This window comes from Anoplolepis gracilipes, chromosome 9 (assembly GCF_047496725.1).
Source record: "Anoplolepis gracilipes chromosome 9, ASM4749672v1, whole genome shotgun sequence".
In the NCBI taxonomy this organism is placed as follows: Eukaryota; Metazoa; Arthropoda; class Insecta; order Hymenoptera; family Formicidae; genus Anoplolepis; species Anoplolepis gracilipes.
The window spans coordinates 12,997,082-13,020,253 of record NC_132978.1 but is presented as its reverse complement, the minus strand read 5'-3'; the positions used below and the strand labels follow the sequence as shown (position 1 = coordinate 13,020,253).

The following is a 23,172-nucleotide window of genomic DNA, read 5'->3' as shown; positions in this document are numbered from 1 at the left end:
ATTTAAACTCTTTCAAATTGCGAGAAAACCATATGCACGCTTTGTATTCGTAGCGAGAGATTTTTTTCTTTTTATCGATAAATATGTGTTAAATATGAAAGATCCTAGATGTAATTTCATGGATGTGTGTGAACACGAAGCGATTAAGCCATACTTAGATCTCACATCAAGTCTGGCGGTGGTCTCTGAAACGCGATGCTAGCTACGGAAATACTGCATAGACCAGCTGTTATAACACCCAGGCATATGTAGACCGACGTAATCAGCCAAAAGGCAAATAAGTACAATGTCTTGTTGCAATACTTTCCCAACGCTGGGTCATAATTTGGTTCGTATTCCTTATATACCCACATAGAACCTGTAAAAGAAATAAATTTATCAAGTATTTTCGCGAATAACCAATCAATCAATCAATTAGTGAATCTAATAACGAGAATCAAAAGTAATAATAATGCACTATACCAATAATAAACCATCCGAGCATAAAACAATTGATCAAAGTCTGCGTAGGCGACTGTCTGATTCTTTCTTCGTCTCTTTCCTCTTGACGTTGTCTTACTCTGGCTGACAAAGTTAATAATTGTTTAAATACTCCAAATCCACCGCCTACTAACAAGTATACAGGAATGTATTCACCCTGTGGACAGTCGTAAAGATACAGTCCACCGATAACCATCATACAAATTGGTACCACTATCGTTACTCCAAGAATGATGGTACATCCGACTGGAAAATGTCAATTCATTCATAATATATATATATATATATATATATATATATCCAATATTACATCGCTTTTGAAATATCCTACACTCAAAAAAATGATCTTGCAACTTGAACAAAAATTTTCTAGGTGTACAAAATTAACTGAAGCAGATAAATTATTAGTGTGATTAAATACTGTGATACTGCATATATTTTGCATTTAATAAATTCAAATGACACAGATAGAATTTATATCTGTACTATTAGTGTAATTTAGACAGAAAATTTAAGGCATCGTGTCAAGGACAGTTATATTTGTGATTAATATTTGGCAAAGGGATCTAAATTTTCTAGAGGTATTGCTAGAATATCGGTGCTATAAATTCTATATGTGACAAACGATTTTCTAACAGATACAAAAAGTAGCGATAAATTGTAATCGAGTCATCTATAAATCTATCTAGATTAGCAAAATATTTTGTTGAGTGTGTGCAAGAGAGCTCCCATACGTATGCTGATTTAATAAACACCATTGAAGCGTTAGAAGTCATTACTTACTTGTACCCAATAGTAGGAAAACGATATTTTTCAAAAAGTCGAATATGCCTTTGGATATTTTCCGAGCCTCTCTCATACGACCGAACAAGGAATCGTAAGACGGCGGTGGCGCTGAAAAAGATACCCCTCCGGTTTACGAAGAAGCGATGAGATGGAAAACAATAACACTGAAGAGAGACATTGGGGATAATTAATACCATTCGGGTCTATCGCTTCCTCGTACGAGGGTGGCGCGCCGCGTTCGTTGGTCAAGGTAGAGGGATGTCCGAGAGGCAAATTGATATTGTGGTAGGACGGCGGCGGGGTGCAGCAGGTCGATGTGATTTGCGCGCTCGTCCCAGGATTCACGCTCTCCGCCGTGGGAGCACTCGTGACGTGACTTATCGAGCTCAGCGGCATTTCCTCTCGTACGGCACCGGTCGTCGTTCTATTCCAATACATAAGGCCCGCCGTTTCAACACGAGACCGAGATAACACGAGACCGCTCTCGCTATCTCCTTACGTCAGTTTACATTGGTAAACTCACTGGCGCTCGTGTATAACCTAAAAATCAGAATGATGCAGACGTTCAGACGCTTCCTGGCATCGCGTGTAAAAGGTACGCTCCAAATACGAGAAACTGTGTGTTACTGTTTTATTTTCGCGAATTTCTCGCTCACACATTTACGTTGTTTGTCGTGGGAAACGGCCAGGAATTTGAGGCAAGTTTCGCGTCGGACGCGTTTAATGTCAGCGAATGTTGTTGCTTTTGACGTTTCCTTCCTTTTTTCAGACGCTGGTGGCGTCGGCGTCGGCGTCGGCGTCGGCGTCGGCGTCGGCGTCGGCACAAGTCGAAATTCTCGCGCAGCGACTCTGGACGGATAACGGATCGTCTTCGAATCGCTTATTACGAATGATTCGATTAGAATATATGTATTCTCGTCACGCAGCACACGCCCGTGGCCCGTGTGGTATGTATTACATATGTATTTAATTAATTGTGCATGCAATATACGTCCGCAAACATCTAAAAATATTTATCACCTTGACTTGAGAAATGAACGAGTACTCGCATCAGCCAAATCGCGAGAAATTATTATATTTATTTTCAACTGCAAAATCCGTGTTTTTAACACATATATATATATATATATATATATATATATATATATATATATATCATTGAAAGCGAAAAAAGCCTTTAAAAATGATCATTCAAATTTTTAAATTCGTAAAAGTCATAAAACTAATGGTCCAAATTTGTCCAAAAATATCTTAAAAATAAAAATATATGGCGGCAAAGAAATGCTAAATATAATTTACCTTGTCGCTTTCTTTATATGTTTGAATGCCGCCGCAAGTTTTTTCGTACAAGGCTTTCAGATACAAATAAAGAGAAATTATATATATATATATATATATATATATATATATATATATATATATATATATATATATGTATATATGAATTTTGACGTGTAAAATTCTTCATTTACATACGATTATTATACATCGCTCCATCTGTCATGTGTTTTAATTTCGATTCGAATTTCGAATTGTAATCTTTCGAAAAGAATAGATTTATAATTATTAATATAATATATATATTAATGATGTATTTAATGTAAAAAAAATTTGATTATATAGAGTGTGTATACTCACGTGATTTTATCTCCTCAACACAAACATCGTAATTTTATAACGCAGTTTTAGTTTTTATGGAAAAGTAAAGAAAGATAAAATTAGCGTCCAATTTTCTATATCACAAAAGGTACGGCAATATTAAATGCATGTAAATTTTACATCCTTAAAAATGATATGTACATATATACAGGGTGTCCTGTAATTGGTGAAAAATCTGTTAATGACAGATTCTTGAGATGATTTGGAGTCGATTTTTTCTCAGCGAAAATATCGAGGAACGTCGTCATTTTTTTGCAAGTTTCCAATTTTTGTCATTATATATCTTTGCAATTAAGCCTTAAATTAAAATTCTATTACAGTAAACTATATCTAAAATTAACTAAAGAATGTAGTTTTGATAATTTTTTAACGCGCCTTCTTTTCAATCGTTTATTACTCGAAAAGTATTGATGCCTCGACATTTTCGCTGAAGAAAAATCGTCTCCAAATGATTTTAAAAAATCTGCCATTAGCAGGTTTTTCACCAATTACAGAACACCCTGTATATATACGTTTTCCATATCTAGTAATCTATATATATGGAAAACAATCTATTTTTTATACATTGATATTTGCGATTTAATTATCATAATAGTGGTAATGTGGTTTCATAATAATAATATATTAAAATTGACTAATTATTGTAACTATTATCGTTCGTTTCGAACGATTTAAATTTATTTCAACATCATATACATTATATCTCAACGATTTGATTTTGCCATTTGCGTTACTTTATAAGTTTGAATCATTTCTAATGTTTACAATTTTTCTCTTACTGTCTAAAAATACGACGTATCAGCGCTAACATCTTTGTTCCTCTAATGTTCCCTCAACAAAAATTCGACAAGTTAAAATATTGGAATAGTTTCGGTCCCCTTTTCACACTATGGTAGGATTAAATCAGAGCTGAGAATTGCAATTTTCGAGTCAATTTTCAATCGTAATTGATATCCCTTTCCCTCGCTAGAGCAGTAGTTCTTTTAATAAACTCGGGTGAAGGTGGAGTGGATATCAATTATAAAAATCGATTCGAAACTTTCCAATTCTAGATTAATTAAATAAATGCAGAAATAATCGAATCGCTAATTCGAGATGTAACAATTGTCCGCGAGAATAAATTTCATCCAACTTTTAGACAAGCTTTTTCTCGAAGAAACGATTCGAATCGATCCTTCTGCCTGATACACATCGATAATTATACAATAGTTTACAATCTGTGCCAATTTTTCTGCCTGGATACTTTATCCGTGATCTGTCTTTTTATCCGAAGATTAATGATTATCAAGTAAACGATTCGATCAGTTATCACTCGATATCATAATTGATATGTGTAATTTAATCGAACATACAATCTTTTTCGCATTATACTTATTGTTAGATTTTAGGAGAAGAACGAGATATATACTACGTTGTAATCATTTCTGTGCACGATTCACAACTGACGGCTGTCTTTCCGCAATGTTTATATAAAATAGTCGTTCTATTGTATACAAGAGAGAGTATAGTCTTCTAATCTAATTTACATACGTGACAACTTAATCGAGTTTCATCATAAAACGCTTTAAAATATCACATGTCACTTTTTATAAACCTAATCGTTAACGTAAGAAAGAATTAAAAAGGTGCGCGATACTTGTAAGAAAGATATGTAAGAATACACACTCGATATGAGAGAGATAAGGTATATAACAAAATATCTTGTATATTTTTTAAAATATCTCAAATATTTTTCGTATTACATATATTATTATACGTACGATTGTAAATTACAATTGTATATGCGTATGTATTGTAACGTTCTCAAAATATTAATTCTTTTATGCCCATGTTTGCTAGTGACATTTATATAATATCGTACAGGTATGGTTATTAATTTGAATCGGTAGTGCTTTATTTACGTGAATATACAAAAATATCCCAAGTTTATTAAGCATTATGTCACATTTGGATTTATTATTACGAAAATTAAAGCGCATTAATTCTCTTTGGAGATAAAAATAATTCTTTTCTTATACAATGCGTTTTATTTTTATCAAATAATGTCTGGTTAAAATTATGATGCGTAACGACTGTATATTTTGTCATATATATTGTATAGTTCATATGGGAGAAATGTATGAATATACACACAACACGCGAGTTTTGCATATACGTTTTGTATATACGTGTGTGTGTGTGTGTGTGTGTGTGTGTGTGTGTGTGTGTGTGTAATGTGTGTGTCTGTGTATGTACCATATGTGCGCGCGAGTGCGCGCGTGTGTGCGTATATCTACGTATTGCTTTGTAAATAATCTCTATAGTACCTATATATGTAGGATGCTTTACACACAAAAGATCAGATATCCTTTTAATAGCAGACTAACCAATTCGGAGTCGATTTTTCCTCAGCGAAAATATCGAAGAAGGTCATCATTTTTTGCTCATCAACTTTCTCCATTATATGTCTTTAATTAATCTTGGAAGATTAAAATTCTTTTAATTTCAAAATTTAAATTAATTGAAAAATATATTATAGTTTTGTTAATCTATCGATTCTATAAAATTTAGCTTGTAAAAAGCTTTTTTTTTCTTTTTTTTTTTTTTTTTTTCAATCGTTTATAATTATCGACATTTCGACATTTTTTCTGAGGGAAAATCGTTTCGAAATTGGCCAAAATACTTGTCGTACTAAAAGAATACTTTGTGGTTTTGAAACATCCTGTATATATGCGAAACGCGCATACTCTAGAAGACTACATTGCGTGTGTGCCCATCGCGCGTTATAAATAGATCGAGGTTGGTCCACTCACTTGTAAATATGCTAAGACATAATTGTTCCACAATATATGCATCTACCGCTTTGACTTGACATAGACACATTGTTCTGACGATTCTATATTTGAATATAATATATACTTATATTCGTTTAGATTTTCTCATATAGAATTTAAAGATTTGGACTTGATTAATATTAACTAACTTTGATTACGAGTACGAGTATTTCGAGTCGAAATCTTTGATTAAAATTAACCCAAGCATTTGAAAGATTTAAATGTGATCAATTGGGGGAATTAACTCTTAACGTAAGAAATATGATTTGGGGAGAATCAAATTAAATTTGGAATAATGCGCTAGTAATGTAGGATTAATTAAAGGATTTTAGTAGACTTGAATAAAGGGCTTTTTCCTCTTTTCTCCCCATCCCCCATGGCGTCCCAGAACGCCTTTTGTTCCGCGACTTGGAAATTTAGTATGGTAGCAAATTCTGAGAAGAACATAAAAGGGCGTTCGAAAAAAAAGGGAGGAGTATCGAGTACCACTAGAATTTTTGCTGAGAGGTGTAAAAAGTGAAGTTGAAATTCCCTTTTTATTTTATCTTCGTGCTCATCGTCCGTTACTCGTGTTCATTATGATGCGACTTTTTAATAGTTTTCGGCATTAGAGTATCGAGCTCTTATTCTTTGATTGTCACCAGCTATATATGTCAAAAGTTTGTTTCGAGGATATCTCTCAAGTAGGATAGATTTAGGCCTTGATTAGGCCTCGACGTGTCTTCCGGCGTTATTGTTGATATTTTATCGTTAGCTGCTATTTTTCATAAAGAATAATCTATAAGAGAGATGAGTACGTCAGTGATGAATTAAAGAAAGAGATCGGAAAATGGAAAAATTATGATAAGCAAACGCGCATAATACTCTACATAAAAGTTTTACCAAGCAAAATTTACGACAAAAACAAAGATGATGTACTATATCAAAAAGTTTTGATAAGAGAGAGATTCGCAACTTTGAGTTCTGTTGGGAATAAATTATCGTATAATTATATACGAGAATACTTGAAGTATTTGATAAATGAAACTCTTTTTTCATACGTTTACGATAGTTGAAGTGCCGTTAATTTCTGCCAACGTTATTTTACGATGATGTATAGTCAGAATCGCTACAAAAGTATCGGTGCGCATTAATTATTTTCACATATAATCGAAAATATATTATTCTTTCAATCGATAAAAACTATCGTTAAACGTAATTAGTGCTCGCGGCGCAGCACAAAAACCTAAAACCGCTGCGGAAATAGGACGATTCTCGGTCTCTATTGCTGCTCCATCGGTGCATTCTTCGGGTTCCGTTGTTCCGATTGATTTTGTTCCCAGTGCTATGAAGGGCCACAGGTTTCTCTGCGAAGAATCAGAGGAAGAATCTTATATCTTTAGGTAGTCGTATCGTTATTTTATCGCGGTCTGTATATGCCTTTGCCTAAAGGAGTGTTTGAAAAGTTTTAACTTTTGACATTTTTCGCAAATTTACGGAGAAAAAAAGTAATGTATTATATAAAAAAAAAAAAAAAAGGATATTACACGAGCCACAACTTTTTTTATAAAAAAAAAAAAAAGAAAAAAAATGGATAGGTATAATATGTTTCAAATTTTGGAAGAGAAATATGCGAGGAATGAAGGGAAAAAGGTCGCCTTCTCTTTCGTTAGTTACTGGTTGAAAGGACGATTTAATTCCGACGTGACGATCACTATAAATTGCAATACCATCGGCGGAATTTTCTCGGATAACACCTGTCGGTCGCGACAGGAATATTGAAATTCCGCGTGAGATTGAAAGCGTACAAGGATAATCTCGCGAGATTTGACGTAACTCACGAGAGGATATCGACGCTCGTATTAATTCTAAACAGCGAATGTAATATATTCCGCTTAGATAAGTTCTGTATTTGTTATCTCGCTGACTATATATTTATCTTTTCAAATATTACGAAATTATAATTTCGCTGCACGTGCAAATCCGACTGTCGGAATGCGCGGAATGCAGTACCTATGCATCCGTCGAAACGAAATAACGCGTAATCACACAAGTTTAATAAATCAATTAAAAATTTGTTACAGATTATAATTGAGAAAAATTCTTCTCACACTGTGGAAAAGCGTGAAAAATTTCGGCCCACTGATATGAACAATGTAACAACGATTCTGCTCACTTTTGCGTCACAGAAAAAAAATTGGATTGTGTGGCCCGTAACGAAGTAACGAAGTATATCGCGTTAACTGGCATCGAATTAATTCAACGTAGCTGTGTTACAACAGAACAACCGAAGGGTGAAGTCAGGTAAGTGGCGTGCGGCAATTCCGTTTCTTGGCATCGCGCTTCCGCCTTCCGCTAAGGCGGAAGTTATTCGTTGAAATTCTCATTCCTGAGGCAAACGGGCGGGGCGGGATTGTTTCGCGAATATCGTGCGGGAAATTTGCAAATTCATCTCACAAGTATATCGCCCGTCGCGGTAAGTACTTTTCGCTTTTCGGGCCACGACTCTCTCTCAGACGGTTGACCGCGTTTTTTTTCTCTCTCTCTCTCTCTCTCTTTCTTTTTTTTTTTTTCCTCCGTTTTTCCGCTTTCCGGGATCCTCATTTTCTCTCGCGAGCGAAAACCCGATTTCGCCCGACTCGCGACCTTGACCCGTATCACGTTTCATGTCAAACGCTGCTGCTTTTCCTCTCGATAACCGAGCCGTGTCCGCGCGGACTCGTTGCGCCATTTGACGTGTGTCCCTTGCCTGCCGCGCCTCGGAAGCTGGGCTTGTACAGTCCCGACCTTGCTCCCGAACCTTGCGCGCACCGTATCAGCCCCTCCGACTATTAATTACTAATTTAGCCGGGAATACGTTTGCAAAATAATGCTGCCTCTCTTACAGCGACGCGCATTAAGATCGATTAAAATTTAACCTCGTCGAGCCAAAACTATTATTATGCAACCCGAATCAGAAGGAATGATTCTATTTCCGGACCTTTTTTTTTCTTTTTTCTTTTTTTGTCAGAAAATTGTGTGCATCGCGGCATCCTTATCGATCAATTTGACGAAAAGGAAATATTGTTAGCCGGATCAAACATTTTTCACGTGTATTAATAACAAACTTGTAACGAGTAAATTTTTTTTTTCGAGTTTAAATATGTACATACTTTATCATATGCTTTATCTATATTCTACATCTCTAATTTGTTTGAAAGTTATTCAACTACGGCAAAAACTGATGCAGTTATTAAAAATTTTCACTGAACAATTTGTTGTTTTTTTTTCTTTCTTGCAGTAAATTTCATGCAGTTAATTTCATGTTTACTATTGTCTAAAAAACTTTTGTGACTAATAATGTAAAATTTCTACCTACATATGCTTAACTATCACACTTAACAAGCTACAATTTTCTCTATCAAAAATGTGTTTTACGATGAAAAAGAATGTCCAACGTTATCTTTAGTCATTGAAAAATTCAAAACGTGAATGCAGATGAGCAAGATATGTAAACGTTCATCGCGCAATATTGTTTCCGTAAATCTTGAATTGTGTGTGTGTGTGTGTGTGTGTGTGTGTGTTTGTTTGTATACATGTCTTGATTTGTGTGCTTTCCCTCTTCTCTCCCGCATTCGTTAGTCTGATTCGTATACGTATAATAAATATAGATTGCATGCTCCCTATTTTTATTCGTAAGCGTGTACCTATAAATTTTAGAAAAAGTGAGCCGGTATCTTATTGCTTTAATTGTTTACATTAATATTTTTACTTTAATTTTTACATTAAAAAAAAAAAGGCAACAGTGGTTATAGCTCGTCTCGATTGCACAGACAGCGGTTGATCGCAATAATTTTTTTCCGTTTTGCCCGAAATTTTTGCGTTCTTTGAGATAAATGTATCGATATACAATGTATTAGAGGAGAGTTTTTCAATGATAGTGTCTCACATTTTCGGTGGGTATCATTTATTTATTATCATTATTACTAAAACATTTGGATTTAAAAGGCTTATAGGATATTCCGGATTCATGCAGAAATGTCATTAATTATATTGCGATTATTTCGAATATTACATTGCGATATTGTTCCCCGTCACATTGATTTATGAAAGAGAAATGTAGTTTAATTTGTCCTTAAACCATCTCTCGATCTCATCCATTCCGCTACCCCTCACCCTTACCGTTCCGCGCTAAAGTCAACCGCCGGCAGCACAATGGAAGGCAATATTTATCGAACAAGCGGGCGAGATTGTTTTACGAACGGCAGTCTAGATTTGTTGGCCGACGAGCATTTTTCCTCCTACCTATTCTCTCTCTTCTCCTCGCATTTTTGCCCTCTGGCATTTGCCACTTTCGCTCGTCACGCTTTCTTCACGGACGGCGGGGGATGCAGGTCGGACAAACGGATTTTGCAGAATGAATCGTCCTTGACCCGTATATTATCAGGTCTAAGGGCGGACGGGGCGTCCTCTCTCTCTCTCTCTCTCTCGCGTCCACTATCGATGTGAAAGCCCTATACCTTGCGCCGTGCACGTATTAACGATATGTTGACGAAATCCACAATTTCTCTTCCGTTTTGCGTATTATTATATTTTACTTCTCACAAGTAAACCTACCTTTGTGTCACTCGCCGATTTTATTGAAACTCAACATATACTTGTAGAGTGGTTAAAAATAATAGATACGTATTTTTTTTTTATATCGGCAATGGTGCAGTTTTAAGAGTGAAAACTACCCCTTGTATATATACGAATGAGTAGTCGACTCCTTGCATTTGAGCTCACGGTATTAAATATATTTTGAATTTTAAAGATGGTTTTGGAGTTTTCACATGTCGCTGAAAGCAAATCCAATGTAAAAATTATAGAATTCAAAATGGCGGAACCAATATGACGATCTGCAAAATCAAAGCAGATTTATCTCGCTCTTTGCCGAGCCCAGGAATAATCGACGAGGAGGAGAATCTATTCCCATTTTGTTCCTTTTTGTTTTTTTTTTTTTTTCTTATATAAAAAGTAAAGAAATTTATATAAGGCACGAGAATCAAATAAATCAATAACAAGATATAAAAAATATAAATATAAAAAAATTAAAAAAACATGTAGATATAAACACACACCCATATATATATATATATATATATATATATATATATATATATATTTACGTATATTTTTTTTAATACACGTTGAAATGTCATCTGTCAATGACTATACGCTTTAAAGACTTTCATATAATAGATTCTCGCCACCTCCTCGTCGGTTATTCCTGGGTTCGGCAAAAAGCGAAATAAGTCTATTTCGATTTTCCAGATGGTTATATTGGACCCGCCATTTTGACGTCTATAATTTTTACATTGGATTTGCTTTCAGCGACATGAAAATGAACTCCAAAACCATCTTCAAAATTCAAAATATCTTTGACACCGTGAGTTGAAATACAAGGAGTTGACTACTCATTCGTATACATACAAGGGGTAGTTTTCACCCTTAAAACTGCACCATTGCCGATATAAAAAAATACGTATCTATTATTTTTGACTACTCTACAAGTATGTCGAGTTTCAATAAAATCGGCGAATGACACAAGAGTAGGTTTACTTGTCAGTATATCTCATCCGTTTCATTTCAAGATCGAGCAAAGTCTTTTCAATCTATTTCATTTATACATTTTTTTTTCAATTTGCGACATCGTTGGGCGAATAAAAGTCGACATTTACCCAACTTTGGGAAACGTGAATAAAAAGAACGGAAAGAATAGTTATAAACTACGTATGAGTGTGTATGTGTATGCGTATGTAATGTATGAGATTTTGCCTCTTAAGAACGATGATTTTGCGATTGATACATTTGCGAGGGAAATTATTATTGGCTAGGCAAAGGCCTGGCGGAATACGAGCGAGGATATCGGCGAAATTGTACCCGTATCAGCCTCGGATTGGGGCATGAATTCTTGTAGCTCCGATATCAGCTGACCGATCTCTTCCGAGTCCTTTCGGATGCTGCAGAGTTCCTCTTCGTTGAAATCCGGCCTGATCTGTTTGCATAGGAGGATCTGCGAGACCACATTGCCGATATACGAGGGACCAGCGCGGCTCTCTGTAACGCGATAACGAAAACTGTGTCGTTAGGTTTTGACGACGTTATTAAATTCTCCCCCGAGTAGTCTTTCTTCAGATACGCGAAATATTTCGAGCGAAACAGAATATTACTAGGGAGTAATAATCACGGCTTTTTTTTATTACAATGATAACATGCGGTGTTTAACGTGACTTTAGTATAAAAGCGCACCGAGTGTTTCTCATCTTTTTCTCTCCGACGAGATTAAAAAAAAAAAAAAAAAAAAAAAAAAAAGTCTGTCTGTACTTTAGCACTTGAGAGAGCAATTGAGAGAGAAATAAACGAGCACTCGGAGTAACTTGTAGCGCTAATATCAAGGCAATAGTTGTAAATTATCCGAAGTAAAAGTTTTGCTTTTCTAAAGAAGACGAATAGCCTCTATTATCGTAATTTACGTGTCTGCAAATAGTTGTGCAAAAAACATTTGATTTAACACGATGACACTCGTATAAAAGTTATTTATCTCTGTTTGTTGTAGGACAAATAAAATTTGACTTTCCGTGTAAGAAATGATAGAATGATCAGATATTAGGATTTATCGAATGCGTAGCGGCATTCGATACTACACAATTGTAAGCGATAGTTTTCAGAGTTACGATCCCCTATGAAATTCATGCCGTAAATCAATCTATCCGGTATTTGCCTCAAAGCGCCCACAGAAATTGATTTAATGTTACATTTCGCAAACCGATAACTTGTACGACTCCATTTCGACAACGCCTTTATACTTCGTTTTTTTTTTTTTTTACGACATTTGAACCAAGTGTCTCGAACTTAAAGTTGAAATTAAAAATATAGAAAACAAACAAATGATGTCAATTAAACTTTGTTTTGATCGCGATAAATACTCATTTATTTCTTAAGATTAAAGTCACAAAGTTGTAACGATTTATAAAAAAAGTTGTACAAAGTGCTGCCGTATTTCTATTCGCATTTTCCTGTATTTGCTTTGAGAAACTTCAAGATGACTATATTATACCGGAAAAGAAAAACGTTTATAACGTGCATGACTTACCATAATATCCAGACATATCCATGGGTACGATTCGTATAAGGTTCTTGCTCTTCTGCAGTTCGCGTAGAAATAATTGTACCACGTAAAATAATAGTACTAAATTTGGACTATCCACCGGTATTCCAACGTCCATGGCACTGTAAATCAAATATATCTCTAAGCCGTGTCTGAGATGAAAAATAAGATACAGGAGATGTAATAAATTAAATGTAATTACATTATTCAAATCTCATTTGGAATAAAATAATGAAGGGAAAGGGGGTAACATTTTTTTACCAAGTGTAATACTTAGAAATAGACAAGTCCCGACACTCAAAAAAATATTTCGCTAATGTAGGTAGATTTCTAAATGTCTCGATTAAAATTTATCGCTACTTTTTGTATCTGCTAGAATATTATTTGTCACGTACAGAATTTAAAGCAGCGATATTCTAGCAATAGCTCTAGAAAATTTAGATCCCATTGCCAAATATTAATCACAAATATAATTGTCCTTGACAATAGGCCTTAAAGATAGGCATCGCAGAAAAATTTTCCGTCTAAATTACACTAATAGTACGGATATAAATTCTATCTCTGTCATTTAAATTGATCAAGTGCAAAATATATGCAGTATCACAGTATTTGCTAATAATTTATCTGTTTCAGTTAATTTTTTACACCTAGAAAATTTTTGTTCAAGTTGCAAGATCATTTTTTTTAGTGGAGAAGTAAAACTGTGAGAGATTACTCGGCGAGAATAAATCGCGTTGCATAGTGAGAGATACAAATTGCTTTAACGACTTCCTTTCACGTCAAAAGAAGAGGGGGGGGGGGGGGATGCGATTTTAGCAGAACCATAAATCTGATTTCCTTCGTGCGCGGTGCGTGGTTTGCTAAATTAATTACATCAAAAACATAATTACCATTGCTTAAGCAAAGGAACCACCGCAACATACTAGTGCTGGCCTCATTAACGTGCGCACCTTCCGCAAACGTATTCAAGTGTTGACGTGTCGTGTTTCACGGGCAACACATCTCCTCCACTTTAGTCGTGTATGTTTTTCTCTCTCTTTCTCCTTTTTTTTTTCTCTGACATTTGCGACGGGGTGGGTAAAAACATGACGGCATTAAGTACGCGCTCGCGTTATATGTAATAATTTTCAAGGATGACAGAATGAGACTTCCCCGTTGGGGTGATTTATATTGTTAATTCTGATGATGTATTATCTTACAATTGTAGAATTAAACGAGCGAATATTATTACACTTCTCTCTGCGAAATTGTTTTTTTTTTTTTTTTTTTTTTTTTTTTTTTTTTTAATAAATACGTTGTTCTTTACATATCTAAAGTAATATTTTTGCAAATGAATAGTACGCCACAAAACATAATCCGATGATGCCAATTCGTGGCATAACAGAACGACCGGTAAAAGGCCGCAGGAAAATCAAGTACTCCGATTAACTCGTTTTACGTCAATTACCGCATCGGTCCAACATTGAACGTACTCCTTGTGCAGAAACCATTTCGGTTGGCTTCCGGTTAATGAGATTCCAATTAATGTGCGAAATAGATTGGCGCGACCGAAGGCAACCGACCTCAATCTATTAGCATATTCACGAAACCGCTTCTTATCTTCTTCCTAAGGAATAATTATCTGCAATTTCTCTTTCTGAACGTTAGCTGTAGCTTTTTATTCCGTGTTAATAACAATATTTAGTTCTTGGCCAAATATTATATACCGAGGGGAGATAAAGTTTAAATTATATTAAAATGAAAAATGTACAAAAATAGGGAAATGTAATACAAAATGAGTCTACTTTTGTTTACTCTATTTTGTGTGACGGTAATAATGAACTACGTAAGAGTTCGGATTTCAATATGTTGAAATTTAAATTCCTCTTTGTAAACAAACTCTTGTCCAGTTTATGTAGTTTTTCCTTTTCCTCTTCTATAACCGCTTCTTCAACTATTTGCACTCGAAGGAAAGAGAGCTATCGATTTTACAGATTAATTCCTTGCAAAAAGTTAAGGTAGGTGAGTCAAGGATAGGAGCAGATTTCGTAAAAAAGTACCATTCGCAATTACAGATTCTTTTTATCTATCTTTTCCTTTGATTTCCCTTTTTTTTCTTTCTTTCCCTCTCCCATCTTCATTCAGTCGCCTTTGAATAATTCCTTCCGGAGCTTTGCACACCTTAATAAGAATCTAAATGTTTTACGACATTGTATTTTTCTTTGAATTTTGTTTTTACATTCTCCCTGTCCGAGTGAATAAACAAGTCTACAATACTGTATACACATGAACATTAAACATCGTTAAATATATTATTCGAAATGAGACATTACTAAGTATGTTAAATTCTCACACTGTTGAATAATTAATTCGACAAGTTTAATTGCCGAATTATTGAGCGCACGAAAGTAAGGTTGTCAAATTATGCGAAACTCGGAGATGTGAGCAGACGCCGGTATCTCATTTTCTTTATCGTTAATTTACGCAGCGAGTTTCTCCTCGACTAAAACTTGACTCAGAAGTTGACCAATTATCTGAATACTATCATATTTATCAAGCTTGTAACTATAGATATATACGTACAGCCGAAAAAAAAATTTAATGCCCGATAATTATGTACACTCAAAAAAATATTTTACTAATGCAGATAGATTTCTAGATGTCTCAATTAAAATTTATTCGCTACTTTTTATATCTGCTAGAATATTGTTTGTCACGTATAAAATTTAAAGCAGCGATATTCTAGCAATAGCTTTAGAAAATTTAGATCCCATTGCCAAATATTAATCACAAATTTAATTATTCGTGACAATAGGCCTTAAAGATAGGCATCGCAGAAAAATTTTCCGTCTAAATTACACTAATAGTACAGATAGAAATTCTGTCTCTGTCACTCAAATTGATTAAGTGCAAAATATAGTGCAGTGTCACAGTACTTGCTAATAATTTATCTGTTTCAGTTAATTTTGTACACCTAGAAAATTTTTGTTCAAGTTGCAAGATCATTTTTTCGAGTGTATAGTTTCGTACAATCAAAAAAATATTTTGCTAATGTAGGTAGATTTCTATAGATGTCTCAATTAAAATTTATTCGCTACTTTTTGTATCTGCTAGAATATTGTTTGTCACGTATAAAATTTAAAGCAGCGATATTCTAGCAATAGCTCTAGAAAATTTAGATCCCATTGCCAAATATTAATCACAAATTTAATTATCCGTGACAATAGGCCTTAAAGATAGGCATCGCAAAAAAATTTTCCGTCTAAATTACACTAATAGTACAGATAGAAATTCTGTCTCTGTCACTCAAATTGATTAAGTGCAAAATATAGTGCAGTGTCACAGTACTTGCTAATAATTTATCTGTTTCAGTTAATTTTGTACACCTAGAAAATATTTGTTCAAGTTGCAAGACCATTGTTTTGTATGTAAAATGTCTGGTATATACTGAATTTTGAAGGGCAAAAATATTTATTTGCCGCGAAATTGAATTGTAACGCTTAAATATGAGATACCAAGCGTGCAATAGGTTTTTCAATGAGCAATACGTTTAATTAGATAACCGAGTCGAACAGCTATTGCCGCACATGTGTATACGCATCATTTTATTTACTTCGCTTAAGCCGGATCATCGTATGGCCGTTCCGGAACGATAATTATCGCAGCTCCCTTTCGCTTCTCGTTACAGTGTTACTGTTTATCTACAGTTAGAGCCCAGAATAATGTTGCTACGTGACTAGCATTCGCATTTTCTCCGCGGTTGATTACGTTAATAGCACCTGCCGCGGTGACACTACGAGGTCCGACTGTTCGCACAAATTACTTTATCGTTGTGTGCGAATTGTTTATTAATTATTCCTAAACCGTTATTCGTTTATAGTACTATTTTATTTTTCTTACATTTTATTTCGCGTTTTAAAAGATTAGGGAAAAAGAGAAAGAGAGAGAGAGAGAGAGAGAGAGAGAGAGAGAGAGAGAGAGAGAGAGAGAGAGAGAGAGAGAGAGAGAGAGAGAAAGAGAAAGACATTATAAACTTTTTTATCTGTTTGTCAATGTAACATATTTATATGCAGCTTTTTCGAAGTGCGAGGTACATACAATCAATCGATTACCTTTACATACACATTCAATCACATATTACGTACACATCGGCCGATTTATGTTCTCGCGCAAACGTCACCAGTAGGTATTTCGTGCGCTGCGAAACATGCAACTGCATCGATTATGCAAAATACGCGCCAATGTTTTATTCGCACGACCTTTTTTTCCAGAGATCAAAAGAATAGTCGTTCACCGCTTTGCTTATATTAATCTGCGATTATATACGAAAGAGGCTCTGGCTTTTGCTACTGCTTTTCGAGTTTCAAATGCGATTGCACACGAGTCTTGCGACTCTTCCATATATGTCAATATATGAAAAAATTGTACAGTATCTGTGCATCTCGCAACTCTTTATGGCGATTAAATTATTGATGACAGATTGTCCCGTAGGAAAATAATACATATATATTCGCATATATGTGCTCAATTATATTATCCCGACTGCTGGATTTAAAACAACTTTTTCCTTTCTTGCTTCATATTGAATTCACTTTTGTTCCTCTTTTATATAATTTTTATCATCATTTTATTTTATTTGCAAAATATATTATTGTATTATAAATTAATTACAAGTTTTCAAGTGTTGTTTGTTTATTCGTCGTTATTATATTTTATTAGCACCTTGCTATATCCCGTGTATCTAGTGAAGAGTCGTATTTATTAAATCGTTAAATCGTCACTCGAGCTCTCGGGTTCGAGAGTGTATCAAGTCTAGAATTTTTAATTGCAAACGGTTCAATTTCCTACGTTAAGCTCATAAAGGGGTTGGGAATATGTCGCGCAAACTTTTACACGTTCGTTCTTGCTGGTTCAAGCAAGTCACGAGTTGAGCAAACGACACGAAAACACAAACAAAGAGAGACACAATACTCTTGGCATTAATACTTGATCGACGTCGTAAGCTCCGGCTCTCGAGAACGCAAACTTTCCGTGAGCGAGCGTTACCGCGACCTGGATCAAGAGAGATTGACGAGGCACAGCCGCGCGACGCGTATATTTGACTTTACATAAATCCTTGCGTTATACGGACACATTACGACCACGTCTAGTCAAATGTCTTCCGCGAACCGTTGTAAAATCCAGTAACTAGATTCGACGAAAAATCATCGAAATCAAAAAAGAAAAATAATCCACTCCAAAAAATATTTTGCTAATGTAGATAGATTTCTAGACGTCTCAGTTAAAATTTATCGTTACTTTTTGTATCTATATTATATCTATATCTTGCATCTATATTATTAGTATATATTATATAGTATCTGTATTATATCTATATCTTATATCTATCTGCTAGAATATTATTTGTTACGTATAGAATTTAAAGCGGCGATATTCTAGCAATACCTCTAGAAAATTTAAATGCCATTGCTGAATATTAATCACAAATTTAATTGTCCTTGACAATAGGCCTTAAAGATAGGCATCGCAGAAAAATTTTCCGTCTAAATTACGCTAATAATACGAATATAAATTTTGTCCCTGTCATTTAAATTGATCAAGTGTAAAATATATGCAGCGTCATAGTATTTGCTAATAATTTATCTGTTTCAGTTAATTTACACCTAGAAAATTTTTATTCAAGTTGCAAGATCAATTTTTCGAGTGTATAGTTTTGTACACTCAAAAAAATATTTTGCTAATGCAGATAGATTTCTAGATGTCTCAATTAAAATTTATCGCTACTTTTTGTATCTGTTAGAATATTATTTGTCACATATAGAATTTAAAGCAGCGATATTCTAGCAATACCTCTAGAAAATTTAAATGCCATTGCTGAATATTAATCACAAATTTAATTGTCCTTGACAATAGGCCTTAAAGATAGGCATCGCAGAAAAATTTTCCGTCTAAATTACGCTAATAATACGAATATAAATTTTGTCCCTGTCATTTAAATTGATCAAGTGTAAAATATATGCAGCGTCATAGTATTTGCGTCATATATTTTATCTGTTTCAGTTAATTTTTTACACCTAGAAAATTGTTGTTAAAGTTGCAAGATCATTTTTTCGAGTGGATCGAAAATATTGATATACGGAATAAGATAGTATACGAGAGATAAACGAATTAAATTTGTCGATCGAGATTGGATCGCGAAAATAGATTTTATTAGATTCGACGGAGATGATCTGAAAGTCGATGAAAAGTTCTGGATGACGACGGAAGAAATCCTGCGTAAACCGGTGATAAAGGGCACCCTGTGGTTCGCTTGGCAAACTTACGGAATGAAAGTTAGTTGAAGAAGCTTTCGCGATGCGCGGGGCGAACGAACGACACGTGACACTTTTCTCACGACCATGATTCTTGTAGCGTTCGGTCGTTCGTGGCGTCTATCTGTGACCTGCATTGTGCGACGGGATGACGGAAGCGATGGATAAGAAATCGTGGAAAAGTTTCTCTCTCTTTCTCTCCTCCTTCGTCCTCCTCTTTCATCGTCGTCGCAAACTATCTTGAATCCGGAGTTTAGGACGGCGGAACCTTGCCCTATATTTTCAACGTCGTTCTCGTTAATCTCACGGTTTACATTCGTGCTCCTTTCCTTCAATGCTCTCGTCGTATAGGTCAAAGGACCGTTCTCGTTATTGTCAGAAAAATTGCGGGAGTAACCTCGACCCTTACAAAAGTATATGTACATAAGAGGGAGAATCGCGAGAGGAAACGAATGTACGATCGAATACGTTAATTTCTGTATTGACTTGAACGCGTTAATTTTTTTATTGACTTACAATTAAATGTGTGTAGTCCATTTGTCAAACAAATTAATGCATTGATCGAGCAGAAATGATCTGAACCTTAAAATAGCTTGTCCGGTGTGTATTAAAATCGAATTATAGATTCGAATATATATGTATCTTTGTAGAAAAAGTTCGAATAACAGCAGAAATTTTCACTCTTACGAAAGTTGTTTCTTTGGAATGATTTTGATAAATTTGGCTTGCGTTCCGAAATTGAAACTCACCTCTGCACATGTGGCAACACCAGCTGAGAGGTGCTCTTGCAAGCATCCACACAGTTACGACGTAGTCTTCGTATTTTCTCTCGTAGTTCCGGACAATCGCGCGGTTGTCCGATATTAATGAGTAAATCCCGAAATTGCGCTACCTGGCTGTTTATGTCCTGGATTTGCTGAAACGCATGAAAAGCCAAACTCGCATTCGGTTATCCGTCGATTACCCGACTAGAGAGAATAGCGGAAATAGCGTAATAAAATAGGCGGAAACAATACGCGTTTTACGACGTGAAATACATGTATATTATATATTTCCTCGATTATATCTGTTATATTTCTCTCTCGTTGAGCAATTTCCCTCGTTTACGTTTGCCCAAATATATATCCCGAGTAATAATGTGTTTGCAGAACTCGCCGCATAATTCGACATTCGAGGAGTATTATTAAATAATTGAAAGCGACAGATAATGGCCGTATCATCTATAGTTTATGAATCGATTGCGTCGCATATAATAATTATTCGCTCAATGTGATTTACGACTGAACAGTACTGGAAAATTAAAAAATAACCCGGCGTTAATAACTCTCAGCTCCAATCGCTATTATTCATAACAAAATTTGATTATTCAGGCAAATTATTAACCGCAAAAATTTTAGCCTCATACATTTTAACTTGTTAATTATCTATTAACGTTAAATATCTTCTATAAAGAAAGGTAACAAATGGGGCGAGAATTTTTTAACAACACAAGACCGAGAAGAACTGTTCAGTAGAAATTAATAGGATTTCAACGGCGCGATGACGTGAAAAATTCATTGCGAGTCGATTACGAAATGTCGTTAAAGTTACATCAGCGCGGGAAGACGAGAGAGAGAGGTTTGTTACCGCGACCGCGATTTGCGTTAAGATTACAATTCACTTACCAGGAACACCGTCCTATCGCTTTTCTCGGGCTTGTCGCACTTATCGTCGTGATGTCTGCTGGTCGATGGTGTCGGGGAATCCGTCATCATCTGATCTTGTTACGGGCAACTCGCTCGCCAATGCTCATCACTCCACACAACGATGATGATACCCGCGAGCATTTTCGATTCGCGACGCGTAGCGAGGCCACGCGATTCGCATACCGGTCGACCGGAAGTCAACCGTCGAGTTTACGGTCTAAAGGTGCGTCGGGTGCACCGATATAATCGCCGCAGTCGCAAACTATACTTGGCGCGCATTCCCGTCACCGTTTTTTTTTCTCTTTCTCTTTTTTTTGTGCCGCCGGTTATTTTTACGCGATCAATCTCGCGTCACTTAAAGCTGCCTGATAATAGGCTTATCGCTTTCTCGGCAGTAGTATAGTCATCTCTCGGGCACCGGAGCGGTGCGGTCGCCGCAGCGTGCTCGACCTTTTCCCCTCGTGTGCTTTTTCAAAGACTCGTGCGACATATTCTAATGGGATGTAGCGTTAATCGGATCGTACACCTTTTTTTTTCCCGCGTTCAACTTTGCACGAATCGGTGATATATATATATATATATATATATATATATATATATATTTTTTTTTTTTTTCCGTAGGATTAAATTTCCAATTCTCGGGAGAGAATGGGATCTCGCAGCGAGGAGATTTGTCGCCGATATCGAACCGCGGAAGATTTTGTACAACCAGACGAATATACTACATATATAAATTGCAATTCAGATTACAACTGTATATCTCGACGTTTAACGGAAACGTTCCGATTAAATCTGACGTGTGTCAAGCCGAGATCTGACAGCCGCGTGTCACGCGAGCGGCAAGTTTTACGAACGGAATTTAGGTTTACGCGGTGATCCACGACGATTGACGACGTCGCGCGACAACCTCGTCCCTTCGCGTCCTCATCATCATCATCTGGCGTGGGCCGACGTGAGATGGAGACGATATATCTCGTGGAAATTGCGCACCCTTCTCTCTCTCTCTCTCTCTCTCGCGTGCGCTTCCTCTCCTCTCACGGCATCTCTCACCTCCAGATCACGAAAGATCAGCACCCTAAGAGCTCTCAGCGACGAGGACGAGCTGATACTATATGCGCCGTAGCAACACACGCGACAGACTGAAACGTGGGTTTCGCCCTCGAGCTCTTTCACTGCCGCGCGCCGCCCTGCGCCGAGCGCGCATGTCTGACTCGCGCTACGGCGTTCTACTGCGACCGTCTTCGAGTTTCGCGCACCCCTGCAAAAATAGGCAATTTGTCCCTCTACTTGATAACGTTAACTGTACAGCAGCGTGATTTTCTCTTATTCGGATTCTGAACAAAGTCGCTGCCACAAGCTACGCGGGACAGTCCATTATTATGCCATTACGGGGCAGAAGTGATTTTCAAGTGTACGATAAAAACTTTTTTTTTTTTTTTTTCTTTTTTTTTCAAAGCTAAGTTTTCACGTAAATCGAATTTGTATGTACATCGAAGAATTAGTAACGTTATTTCTCTATTTCGTTTTTTAAACTTGTATGATTTTATGACGCGCTTTTTAAAAGTGATTTTAAAATGTGTCCGTGAAAAAAAATTTTTTTACGCTTTAGGTTTTCAGATAAATCGGAATTTAAAATTGGAAAATTATTAATAGCATTTCTCCGTCTTAAATTTGCATTTTCAACGACATGCTATTTTGTAGATTGATGAAGTAGTTTTAATAATGACTCTTCATCAAGGTATAACTGTCTTTAAAAATGATTATTGGTCAAAAGTGATTTTCAAATGTATAACGAGAACTCTTTTTTTTTTTTTTACAAAGCTACGTTTTCAGAAAAATGTAAATTGAAAGTCGGAGAATTAGTAACATTATCCGTTTTAAATTTGCATAATTCATTCCACAAATCGACGCGAACTCTTTTTAATAGCGGTTCTTTTTATCAAAGTACGACTGTTTTTAAAAATATAATTTAAAAAAAAGTAATTAATTTTAAAAATTGCTTTCACAAATGACAATTGTGTGTGCCAACTTTTGGAGATATTTTTTTATCAATTTTAAAATGAAGAATATTGATATATTTTATTTGTATTAGTTTAACTGCAATAGAAAATGTTTTCGTTTTTTTTTTTATAAAAAAATTCAGAGACAATATGCATGAAATCAAAATTTTATTAAACAATAACATTGATTATATTTGACTATCTGTCATCTCTTTCAGGTAGTTTAATTATTTTCCGTCCCTAAAAAAACTGCATTAAATGAAAAGAATAATGCTAGTTTTAACATGCACAATGTATCCGATGCATTACGTACCTGCAACATACTTTTAGCCAAGAAACATATACAATTCT

The 23,172-nt window shown here is 35.5% G+C and overlaps 3 protein-coding genes across 4 annotated transcripts in view; 1 reads left to right on the top strand and 2 right to left on the bottom strand.

Moving 5' to 3' along the window:
- Positions 1–23: 23 nt before the first annotated feature.
- LOC140669676 (uncharacterized) lies at positions 24–1,704 on the bottom strand. Its single transcript, XM_072899708.1, has 4 exons — positions 1,461–1,704; positions 1,264–1,374; positions 463–726; positions 24–358 (listed from the first exon to the last, which is right to left on the bottom strand). Exons 1-4 carry the CDS (start codon positions 1,702–1,704, stop codon positions 162–164), a joined length of 816 nt encoding a protein of 271 aa, XP_072755809.1. The 3' UTR covers positions 24–161.
- A 371-nt stretch (positions 1,705–2,075) lies between these two features.
- The window catches only part of LOC140669673 (limbic system-associated membrane protein), a 40,565-nt gene continuing 19,468 nt past the window's right edge, over positions 2,076–23,172 (top strand). Inside the window, exons 1-2 of the mRNA XM_072899706.1 lie at positions 2,076–2,213; positions 7,802–8,021. The gene's annotated coding sequence lies outside the window, so the exon portion shown is untranslated. The remainder of the gene's footprint in view (positions 2,214–7,801; positions 8,022–23,172) is intronic.
- Dcma (decima) lies at positions 2,855–21,947 on the bottom strand. Of its 2 annotated transcripts, none has more exons than XM_072899709.1 (5): positions 19,886–20,047; positions 19,149–19,410; positions 12,832–12,968; positions 11,619–11,795; positions 2,855–7,084 (listed from the first exon to the last, which is right to left on the bottom strand). In XM_072899709.1, exons 1-5 carry the CDS (start codon positions 19,929–19,931, stop codon positions 6,927–6,929), a joined length of 780 nt encoding a protein of 259 aa, XP_072755810.1. In that variant the 5' UTR covers positions 19,932–20,047; the 3' UTR covers positions 2,855–6,926. The 2 variants fall into 2 exon arrangements, with proteins under 2 accessions (XP_072755810.1, XP_072755812.1); XM_072899711.1 differs by lacking the exon at positions 19,149–19,410 and adding an exon at positions 20,801–21,947 and having other exon boundaries at positions 2,863–7,084; positions 19,886–20,052.